This window comes from Oncorhynchus clarkii, unplaced genomic scaffold, assembly GCF_045791955.1.
Source record: "Oncorhynchus clarkii lewisi isolate Uvic-CL-2024 unplaced genomic scaffold, UVic_Ocla_1.0 unplaced_contig_7008_pilon_pilon, whole genome shotgun sequence".
NCBI classification, from domain to species: Eukaryota; Metazoa; Chordata; class Actinopteri; order Salmoniformes; family Salmonidae; genus Oncorhynchus; species Oncorhynchus clarkii.
In genome coordinates, this window is record NW_027260277.1 from 1,179 (window position 1) to 13,052 (window position 11,874).

Consider the following 11,874-nt stretch of genomic DNA (forward strand, 5'->3'; position numbering starts at 1 on the left):
GATTGAAGTCTATGATTGGTTTATAAGTTGAATCGGGTGTGTACTGGTTGTTCTCTGCGGATGTGATTGGACACCCCTTGTGATGAGTGCTACTTCCATGACGAATAGTAATAAATTATTTCAGTAACTTCAGGGGGCGGTGATTATCATTCAAGATCACATAACAAAATGTCTGTTTTTAACAATTGGAATTTATTTTTAATTTTTTAATTGATTATATTTTAAAATGTATTATTTAATGGGTATGGCTATTAAACCCAGTCTGGACATTTCACATATTTTATTTATAAAACTAAACACTAGCTCGACTTTCTTTTCAGGAACATTAGGACTGTATATGTTAGAAATGTCTACATTTAGATTTGTGTGGGCTTAATGTACAACTTAACCTATAGTATTGGTTCTGATGGGAACTGTGACAGTTGAACTAAAGCTCGTGGGGCATTTATAAATGAGGCTATATTTAAACAATAAGGCCCTGGGGGGGTGTGGCCAATATTCCACGGCTGTGGGCTGTTCTGGATACAGCCCTTAGCCGTGGAATATTGGCCATATACCACAAACACCCGAGTTGCCTTATTGCTATTATAAACTGGTTACCAACATAATTAGAGCAGTAAAATGTATGTTTTGTCATACCCATGGTATACCACAGCTTTCAGCCAATCAGCATTCAGGGCTCCAACCTCCCAGTTTATATTCTCCAAGAAAGAATGGCTAGGCCGATATATCACTAGTTTAACGGTTTTAAAAACCGCAAGGACCAATCGCAGAATCCTTCAGTAAAAAACAACATTCATGTGTAGAACGTCAATAGAACGCCCCTTAAAAACCACACAGTTCAACAACTGCATAGTTTGTGCCCCTGTTTTTAAGACAATACTCACTGGTGTTAATCAGATCTTCTGTCTCCTCCTCCTCCTCCCCTCCTTCTTCTTCTTCCTCCTCCTCATCATCCTCTTTCACTCCCAAAACGTCTTCCTTCTCCTCTTTTATTGAGATAGCATCCTCTTCCTCTTTCACTCCAAAATGTTCTATCTCTTCTTTCAGTATAACATCCTCCTCCTCTTTTTTCAATGTGATATCTTCCTCTTCCTCCCTTTTCATTATCGAAGCTTCTACCTCCTCCTCTTCCACTGTGACAGCCTCCTCTTCCTCCTTTTTAATTCTGAAAGCTTCTACCTCCTCCTCTTCCACTGTGAAAGCCTCTATCCCCTCTTCCTCTTTCACTCCATATTGTTCTTTCTCTTCTTTCACTGTAACATCATCCTCCTCTTTTTTCAATGTGATATCTTCCTCTTCCTCCTTTTTCATTCTGAAAGCTTCTACTTCCTCTTCTTCCACTATGACAGCCTCTATTCCCTCTTCTGGCCCAAAATGTTCTTTCTCTTCTTTCACTGTAATATCCTCCTCTTCCTCCTTTTTAATTCTGAAAACGTCTTCATCTCCTTTCACTGTAACACCCTCATCTTCTTCTTTCACGACAATGTTCAGCCCCAGAGCTTCGGTCTCCGTGCAACAAACCTCCTCTTCTTTAGCAGAGGGGGAATAATTTAATGAGCTCATGGTCGGAGATATTAGCTAGCTATTTAGCATTAGCGACTATCCTAGTGCTAGGCTCAGTATAAATCTTAACAGGTTTGCAAATGTATTGAGCAAATTAGGTCAAACTTAACCAGTAGATACGTAAACAGACGTGTGTTTAAAACACTAAGATTAGTTAATGTTCACAAAAATGGCCTATGACCGTCAATGTTTCGGTTTATTGTTGGCTATCAAGCTACTGAGGTGGTTGAAAGAATAGCTTTGTTGACCGCTGCGAAGCAGGCAAGAAGACCTAAGTACGTCCGGGTCACAGGTTTTTGGAATCCTTTAGGATAAGAGTCCCATCCTGTTTACTTTGAAAATGAATAATTATGGCGAAAATTATGGAAAATGTGCTCAATTATGGATATATTTTGTACTATCTGTCATTAAAAGACTAATCAGTGTTGAGTTCGAGACCAACTCAAGACCGAGACTGGGAGGGGGGCGAGTGGTCCGAGACCGAGTCGAGACCAGAAAAATGTGAGTCCAATTCAGGACCATGATTGTAATTTTGTCAAATCGCTAACATAATAAAGAGTTCAAAATGTTCAGTGTTTCTGTGTACATATTTCAGAACAACATTAAATATTTAGACGTTCAGAATGTTGAGAAGAAAAAAAAGCATTCTGAAGGCAAATAGAGCCGCTCTACAAATTATTACTAACTGAAACACAGTGGCGAACAATGAGGGCCTTTCCCGCTTTCAGAGAAAGGCTAAGGATTTATAAAATACAATTAAAAATAATTATTATATGATAATTTTCAATGATGTTCTGATTCTTCAGTTTTTTGTTAAAAAGGAAAGCGTTAACACTGAAGAGAAAAAATAACCAATCAGGATTTTCTTTGGTGGTCACTGGGGAGATAAATCTAGCTAGCTAAGTCAGCCATTGGCTAGGCCTTATTCAACATAATAACATGGTCTACAGTATCCTATCGGGACAGCTTATTCAACAGAATAACATGGTTTATATTACCCTATCAGGACAGCTTATTCAACAGAATACCATGGCCTATATTACCCTATCAGGACAGCTTATTCAACAGAATAACATGGTCTATATTACCCTATCAGGACAGCTTATTCAACAGAATACCATGGCCTATATTACCCTATCAGGACAGCTTATTCAACAGAATAACATGGTCTATATTACCCTATCAGGACAGCTTATTCAACAGAATAACATGGTCTATATTACCCTATCAGGACAGCTTATTCAACAGAATAACATGGTCTATATTACCCTATCAGGACAGCTTATTCAACAGAATACCATGGCCTATATTACCCTATCAGGACAGCTTATTCAACAGAATAACATGGTCTATATTACCCTATCAGGACAGCTTATTCAACAGAATAACATGTTCTATATTACCCTATCAGGACAGCTTATTCAACAGAATAACATGTTCTATATTACCCTATCAGGACAGCTTATTCAACAGAATAACATGGTCTATATTACCCTATCAGGACAGCTTATTCAACAGAATAACATGGTCTATATTACCCTATCAGGACAGCTTATTCAACAGAATAACATGTTCTATATTACCCTATCAGGACAGCTTATTCAACAGAATAACATGTTCTATATTACCCTATCAGGACAGCTTATTCAACAGAATAACATGTTCTATATTACCCTATCAGGACAGCTTATTCAACAGAATAACATGGTGTACAGCTGTGGTTCCCAAACTTTTTATAGTCCCGTACCCCTTCAAACATTCAACCTCCAGCTGCGTACCCCTCTCGCATCACGGTCAGAGCATTATCAAATGTTGTTTTTTACATCACTGTAAGCCTGCCACACACACACTATATGTTACATTTATTAAACATAAGAATGAGTGTGAGTTTTTGTTTACAACTCGGCTCGTGGGAAGTGACAAAGAGCTCTTATAGGACCAGGGCACAAATAATAATATTATAATAATCAATCATTTTGTTCTTTATTTAACCATCTTACATATAAAACCTTATTTTGCTCATTGAAAATTGTGAATAACTCACCACAGGTTAATGAGAAGGGTGTGCTTGAAAGGATGCACATAACTCTGCAATGTTGGGTTGTATTGGAGAGAGTCCTAAAAAAAAATCCACACACAGTCTGTGCCTGTATTTAGTTTTCATGCTAGTGAGGGCCGAGAATCCACTCTCACATAGAGGTACGTGGTTGCAAAGGGCATCAGTGTCTTAACAGCACGATTTGCCAAGGCAGGATACTCTGAGCGCAGCCCCATCCAGAAATCTGGCTGTGGCTTCTGATTTAAATTCAATTTTCACAGAACAGCTTGTTGCAATTTCGATGAGGCTCTTGTTCAGATATTGGTAAGTGGACTGGAGGCAGAGTATGAAAGGGATAACGAATCCAGTTGTTTGTGTCATCCGTTTTGGGAAAGTACCTGTGTAATCGCGCACCCATCTCACTCAGGTGCTTCGCTATGTCACATTTGACATTCGTCCGGAAGCTTGAGTTCATTCGCACACAAAAAAATCATACAACAATGGAACGATCTGTGTGTTGTCCCTGTTAATGCAGACAGAGAAGAGCTCTAACATTTTAATCATAGCCTAAATTTTGTCCCGCACATTAAATATAGTTGCGGAGAGTCCCTGTAATCCTAGATTCAGATCATTCGGGCGAGAAAAAACATCACCCAGATAGGCCAGTCGTGTGAGAAACTCGTCATCATGCAAGGGGTCATACACATCACAGACAAACTGAATTGGTCCACTCACACAGACAGCATCGTGAAGAAGGCGCAGCAGCACCTCTTCAACCTCAGGAGGCTGAAGAAATTCGGCTTGTCACCAAAAGCACTCACAAACTTCTACAGATGCACAATCGAGAGCATCCTGGCGGGCTGTATCACCGCCTGGTACGGCAACTGCTCCGCCCTCAACCGTAAGGCTCTCCAGAGGGTAGTGAGGTCTGCACAACGCATCACCGGGGGCAAACTACCTGCCCTCCAGGACACCTACACCACCCGATGTTACAGGAAGGCCATAAAGATCATCAAGGACATCAACCACCCGAGCCACTGCCTGTTCACCCCGCTATCATCCAGAAGGCGAGGTCAGCACAGGTGCATCAAAGCTGGGACCGAGAGACTGAAAAACAGCTTCTATCTCAAGGCCATCAGACTGTTAAACAGCCACCACTAACATTGAGTGGCTGCTGCCAACACACTGACATTGACACTGACCCAACTCCAGCCACTTTAATAATGGGAATTGATGGGAAATTATGTAAATATATCACTAGCCACTTTAAACATTGCTACCTTATATAATGTTACTTACCCTACATTATTCATCTCATATGCATACGTATATACTGTACTCTATATCATCGACTGTATCCTTATGTAATACATGTATCACTAGCCACTTTAACTATGCCACTTTGTTTACATACTCATCTCATATGTATATACTGTACTCGATACCATCTACTGTATCTTGCCTTTGCTGCCCTGTACCATCACTCATTCATATATCCTTATGTACATATTCTTTATCCCCTTACACTGTGTATAAGACAGTAGTTTTGGAATTGTCAGTTAGATTACTTGTTGGTTATTACTGCATTGTCGGAACTAGAAGCACAAGCATTTCGCTACACTCGCATTAACATCTGCTAACCATGTGTATGTGACAAATAAAATTTGATTTGATTTGATTTGAGGTGAAAATTATGGTCAGTAAAGAAAACTTTGACTCATCCAGCTGTAACGGACATATACCAGGCCAGGCCCTCCACGCCCGTTGACTCATCCAGCTGTAACGGACATATACCAGGCCAGGCCCTCCACGCCCGTTGACTCATCCAGCTGTAACGGACATATACCAGGCCAGGCCCTCCACGCCCGTTGACTCATCCAGCTGTAACGCATAGAATTCACTGGCTTGTATGCGGAGGGGTAAATGTTTCCGTACATCTCCTGCCACGTCACTGATGCGTCGTGAAACAGTGTTGTTTTATGAAGGCTTTGTCCCTATAGTTTAGTTTTTGGGGGGGGGGCCTTTTCCTCCAGCATTATCACAGCCATATCCACGGCAGCAGGAATAATGAAGTCCCCCCACTATAGTATGTTTTTTCTACAGTAATAGTTGTACATTTCTATTGGGAAATGCTCAGGCTAATGGTTGTGTTTCTGTATGATTGGGACCTACTGGCTTATTATGGCAGAGTGAATAGACTGCTTATCCTTTAACATCACGCTGTGTGTGACTGCTGTCTTCCCATCGGCCCTGTGCAGTGTAGTGGGGCTGTAACATCACGCTGTGTGTGACTGCTGTCTTCCCATCGGCCCAATGCAGTGTAGTGGGGCTGTAACATCACGCTGTGTGTGACTGCTGTCTTCCCATCGGCCCTATGCAGTGTAGTGGGGCTGTAACATCACGCTGTGTGTGACTGCTGTCTTCCCATCGGCCCTGTGCAGTGTAGTGGGGCTGTAACATCACGCTGTGTGTGACTGCTGTCTTCCCATCGGCCCTATGCAGTGTAGTGGGGCTGTAACATCACGCTGTGTGTGACTGCTGTCTTCCCATCGGCCCTGTGCAGTGTAGTGGGGCTGTAACATCACGCTGTGTGTGACTGCTGTCTTCCCATCGGCCCTGTGCAGTGTAGTGGGGCTGTAACATCACGCTGTGTGTGACTGCTGTCTTCCCATCGGCTCTATGCAGTGTAGTGGGGCTGTAACATCACGCTGTGTGTGACTGCTGTCTTCCCATCGGCCCTGTGCAGTGTAGTGGGGCTGTAACATCACGCTGTGTGTGACTGCTGTCTTCCCATCGGCCCTATGCAGTGTAGTGGGGCTGTAACATCACGCTGTGTGTGACTGCTGTCTTCCCATCGGCTCTATGCAGTGTAGTGGGGCTGTAACATCACGCTGTGTGTGACTGCTGTCTTCCCATCGGCCCTGTGCAGTGTAGTGGGGCTGTAACATCACGCTGTGTGTGTCTGCTGTCTTCCCATCGGCCCTATGCAGTGTAGTGGGGTTGTAACATCACGCTGTGTGTGACTGCTGTCTTCCCATCGGCCCTATGCAGTGTAGTGGGGCTGTAACATCACGCTGTGTGTGACTGCTGTCTTCCCATCGGCCCTATGCAGTGTAGTGGGGCTGTAACATCACGCTGTGTGTGACTGCTGTCTTCCCATCGGCCCTATGCAGTGTAGTGGGGCTGTAACATCACGCTGTGTGTGACTGCTGTCTTCCCATCGGCCCTATGCAGTGTAGTGGGGCTGTAACATCACGCTGTGTGTGACTGCTGTCTTCCCATCGGCCCTATGCAGTGTAGTGGGGCTGTAACATCACGCTGTGTGTGACTGCTGTCTTCCCATCGGCCCTGTGCAGTGTAGTGGGGCTGTAACATCACGCTGTGTGTGACTGCTGTCTTCCCATCGGCCCTATGCAGTGTAGTGGGGCTTTAACATCACGCTGTGTGTGACTGCTGTCTTCCCATCGGCCCTATGCAGTGTAGTGGGGCTGTAACATCACGCTGTGTGTGACTGCTGTCTTCCCATCGGCCCTATGCAGTGTAGTGGGGCTGTAACATCACGCTGTGTGTGACTGCTGTCTTCCCATCGGCCCTGTGCAGTGTAGTGGGGCTGTAACATCACGCTGTGTGTGACTGCTGTCTTCCCATCGGCCCTGTGCAGTGTAGTGGGGCTGTAACATCACGCTGTGTGTGACTGCTGTCTTCCCATCGGCCCTGTGCAGTGTAGTGGGGCTGTAACATCACGCTGTGTGTGACTGCTGTCTTCCCATCGGCCCTATGCAGTGTAGTGGGGCTGTAACATCACGCTGTGTGTGACTGCTGTCTTCCCATCGGCCCTGTGCAGTGTAGTGGGGCTGTAACATCACGCTGTGTGTGACTGCTGTCTTCCCATCGGCCCTGTGCAGTGTAGTGGGGCTGTAACATCACGCTGTGTGTGACTGCTGTCCTCCCATCGGCCCTGTGCAGTGTAGTGGGGCTGTAACATCACGCTGTGTGTGACTGCTGTCTTCCCATCGGCTCTATGCAGTGTAGTGGTGCCTGGAGAAGTGTGTTCTGTGTGAAGGAAAGGGGCCCTGTGTGAAAAATCCTATGTTCTCCTACAGATTTCCTATACAATTTTTCCCCCCAAAAAAATAAATTGAAATTGTCCAAAGTATTTGGTCTCCACAGAACCTTTGTTTTTGATTCCGAACTTAATATATTCATTTAAATCAGAAAATAAACAGACATTTTTACAAAATTATTGACACCCTAGGTTTAATATTTGGTAGCACATCCTAAATGCAATCAAGCGCTTCCTATAACCATCGATGAGCTTCCTGTATCTCTGTACTGGTAGTTCCTTTAGCCATCGATGAGCTTCCTGTATCTCTGTACTGGTAGTTCCTTTAACCATGACCTTCGACAGAGACCCAGCTTTTTGACACTGGTTTCTCCTGATTCTCCTGATTTCATGATACCAGGCACACGTTCAAGCCACCCGGTGTCAGAGGCAGTAAAGAAACCCCAAAACATCACTGAACCTCCTCTGTTTGACTGTAGGGAAGGATGAACCTCCTCTGTGTTTGACTGTAGGGAAGGGTTAACCTCTGTGTTTGACTGTAGGGAAGGATGAACCTCCTCTGTGTTTGACTGTAGGGAAGGATGAACCTCCTCTGTGTTTGACTGTAGGGAAGGATGAACCTCCTCTGTGTTTGACTGTAGGGAAGGGTGAACCTCCTCTGTGTTTGACTGTAGGGAAGGGTGAACCTCCTCTGTGTTTGACTGTAGGGAAGGATGAACCTCCTCTGTGTTTGACTGTAGGGAAGGGTGAACCTCCTCTGTGTTTGACTGTAGGGAAGGGTGAACCTCCTCTGTGTTTGACTGTAGGGAAGGATGAACCTCCTCTGTGTTTGACTGTAGGGAAGGGTGAACCTCCTCTGTGTTTGACTGTAGGGAAGGATGAACCTCCTCTGTGTTTGACTGTAGGGAAGGATGAACCTCCTCTGTGTTTGACTGTAGGGAAGGGTGAACCTCCTCTGTGTTTGACTGTAGGGAAGGGTGAACCTCCTCTGTGTTTGACTGTAGGGAAGGATGAACCTCCTCTGTGTTTGACTGTAGGGAAGGGTGAACCTCCTCTGTGTTTGACTGTAGGGAAGGGTGAACCTCCTCTGTGTTTGACTGTAGGGAAGGATGAACCTCCTCTGTGTTTGACTGTAGGGAAGGATGAACCTCCTCTTTGTTTGACTGTAGGGAAGGGTGAACCTCCTCTGTGTTTGACTGTAGGGAAGGATGAACCTCCTCTGTGTTTGACTGTAGGGAAGGATGAACCTCCTCTGTGTTTGACTGTAGGGAAGGATGAACCTCCTCTGTGTTTGACTGTAGGGAAGGATGAACCTCCTCTGTGTTTGACTGTAGGGAAGGATGAACCTCCTCTGTGTTTGACTGTAGGGAAGGGTGAACCTCCTCTGTGTTTGACTGTAGGGAAGGATGAACCTCCTCTGTGTTTGACTGTAGGGAAGGATGAACCTCCTCTGTGTTTGACTGTAGGGAAGGGTGAACCTCCTCTGTGTTTGACTGTAGGGAAGGGTGAACCTCCTCTGTGTTTGACTGTAGGGAAGGGTGAACCTCCTCTGTGTTTGACTGTAGGGAAGGGTGAACCTCCTCTGTGTTTGACTGTAGGGAAGGGTGAACCTCCTCTGTGTTTGACTGTAGGGAAGGATGAACCTCCTCTGTGTTTGACTGTAGGGAAGGATGAACCTCCTCTGTGTTTGACTGTAGGGAAGGATGAACCTCCTCTGTGTTTGACTGTAGGGAAGGGTGAACCTCCTCTGTGTTTGACTGTAGGGAAGGGTGAACCTCCTCTGTGTTTGACTGTAGGGAAGGATGAACCTCCTCTGTGTTTGACTGTAGGGAAGGGTGAACCTCCTCTGTGTTTGACTGTAGGGAAGGGTGAACCTCCTCTGTGTTTGACTGTAGGGAATGGGTTATTTTCTTTGAATGTTTCATTTTATTTTCTGTAAACACAGAGATGATCAGCTTTACCATAAAGCGTTAATTTGCTCTCATCTGTCCACAGGACATTCTCCCTGGAATATTTTTGGCATGTTCAGGTGTGTTTTGGCAAATTGCAGTCCGGCTTTCTTATGTCTCTCTCTCAGCAGTGGTGTCCTCCTGGGTCTCCTTCCATATAACCCCCTTTCATTGGGTTGGTGTGAGTTGAAACTGTCGTACATTGTGTCTGAAGGTCAGCTTGAATCTGTGTTACAGTTGGTCGACGGACGGTGTGAGTTTAAACTGTCGTACCTTGTGTCTGAAGGTTGAATCTGTGTGGCAGTTGGTCGACGGACGGTGTGAGTTTAAACTGTCGTACCTTGTGTCTGAAGGTTGAATCTGTGTGGAAGTTGAGCGAGTTCCAAACTGCCTCTGGAAGCAACATCGTCAGCACAATAACTATTCGTCTGGAGCTTCATGAAATGGATTTTCGTGACCCGAGCAGAGTGTCGTGGAAATTCTAATCAAGTTAAGAGAGAAATTGTCATTTCTATTGCAATAATGGAGCTGGTCAACGACCAACCCTAAAGGCAAAGTTTATCACTACGACAAAAGATAAACTGTGAAACCCCAAGTCTAGTTTAATGTACATACTAAAACTATTATATCACAGCTGAAGAGGAGATCAGGCAACATATCAAGGAGCTGTGTCTCGGCTCCACTCCATCCACAGCGACTGATGGACAAGACTCTGTCTAGGTCTCTATATTTAATGTTCCACTTCATCCACAGCGACTGATGGACAAGACTCTGTCCAGGACTCTATATTTAATGCTCCACTCCATCCACAGAGAACGTATACTTAAAAACCGAGGTACTCTGTATTCAATTAAAGTATTGAAATTGGAAGAAAAAAAATATATATATATTTTTATTAGGTTTTACTGAAGTTGTCATTCACAAAAACACATTCTCAGTCAAGAACATAAAGAACATAGCTTCTTCTTTATCTCATGCTTTTTCAGGCCCCCTGATTGGGTAAAACTCTTTCCACAATGGGAGCATTTGAAAGGCTTCTCTCCAGTGTGCATTCTCTTATGTCTTTTCAGTTTTGCTGATTGGGAAAAACTCTTTCCACAATGGGAGCATTGGTAGGGCATTTCCCCTGTGTGCATTCTCTCATGTCTTTTCAGGCTCACTAGATGGGTAAAACTCTTTCCACAATGTGAGCATTGGAAAGGCTTTTCTCCTGTGTGTGTCCTCTCATGCTCCTTCATGTTTGCAGACGACCTAAAACTCCTTCCACAATGGGAACATTGATAAGGCTTCTCTCCAGAGTGTACTCTCTCATGCCTTTTCAGGGACCTTAACTGGGTAAAACTCTTGCCACACACAGAACATTGATAAGGCTTTTCTCCTGTGTGTATTCTCTCATGTCTTTTCAGGTTAACTAACACGGCAAAACTCTTTTCACATTGGGAACAGTGGTAAGGCTTTTCTCCAGTGTGTATTCTCTCATGCCTTTTCAGGTTAGTTAACACGGTAAAACTCTTTCCACACTGGGAGCATTGGAAAGGCTTTTCTCCTGTGTGTGTCCTCTCATGCTCTTTTAGATTCCGTAACTTAGTAAAACTCTTTCCACACTGGGAGCAGTGGTGCGGTCTCGCTGGTTTGGGCGTCTCTGTGTCTGGTTCCCCCGAAGGACTCTTCCTGCTGTCAGAGTGAGTGTCTGGTCTTTCTCCTGCTAAAGACAAAAAAATAGCATTTAATTAACTACTAATCAGAGACCCGAATGAAACCAGCACATGATAAAACTGTCTACCTATGAGGTTTAAACCAGAAATGATTCCTCATTTAAAGAAAAACTTGGTGGCTACTATAATAATAATAATAATAATGTAGAGCTTGAAATATAATCTGCTTTCATGGAATGAGCAGAGCTCTATGATAATAGATAATGTCATGTCTCCAGGCTGAGCAGAGCTCTATAATAATAGATCATGTCATGTTTACAGGCTGAACAGAGCTCTATAATAATAGATCATGTCATGTTTACAGGCTGAACAGAGCTCTATGATAATAGATAATGTCATGTTTATAGGCCAAACAGAGCTCTATAATAATAGATAATGTCATGTCTCCAGGCTGAGCAGAGCTCTATAATAATAGATCATGTCATGTTTACAGGCTGAACAGAGCTCTATAATAATAGATCATGTCATGTTTACAGGCTGAACAGAGCTCTATGATAATGTCATGTTTATAGGCTGAGCAGAGTTCTATAATAATAGATAATG

General features: G+C 44.0%; 1 protein-coding gene across 1 annotated transcript; it reads right to left on the reverse strand.

Moving 5' to 3' along the window:
* Positions 1 to 10,554: 10,554 nt before the first annotated feature.
* Positions 10,555 to 11,321, reverse strand: LOC139401322 (zinc finger protein 79-like; the record flags this gene model as incomplete). The annotated part of the gene is made up of 1 exon (XM_071145651.1): positions 10,555 to 11,321. A coding segment is annotated over one exon (767 nt), but the record flags the coding sequence as incomplete, so codon positions are not given.
* Positions 11,322 to 11,874: the final 553 nt, after the last annotated feature.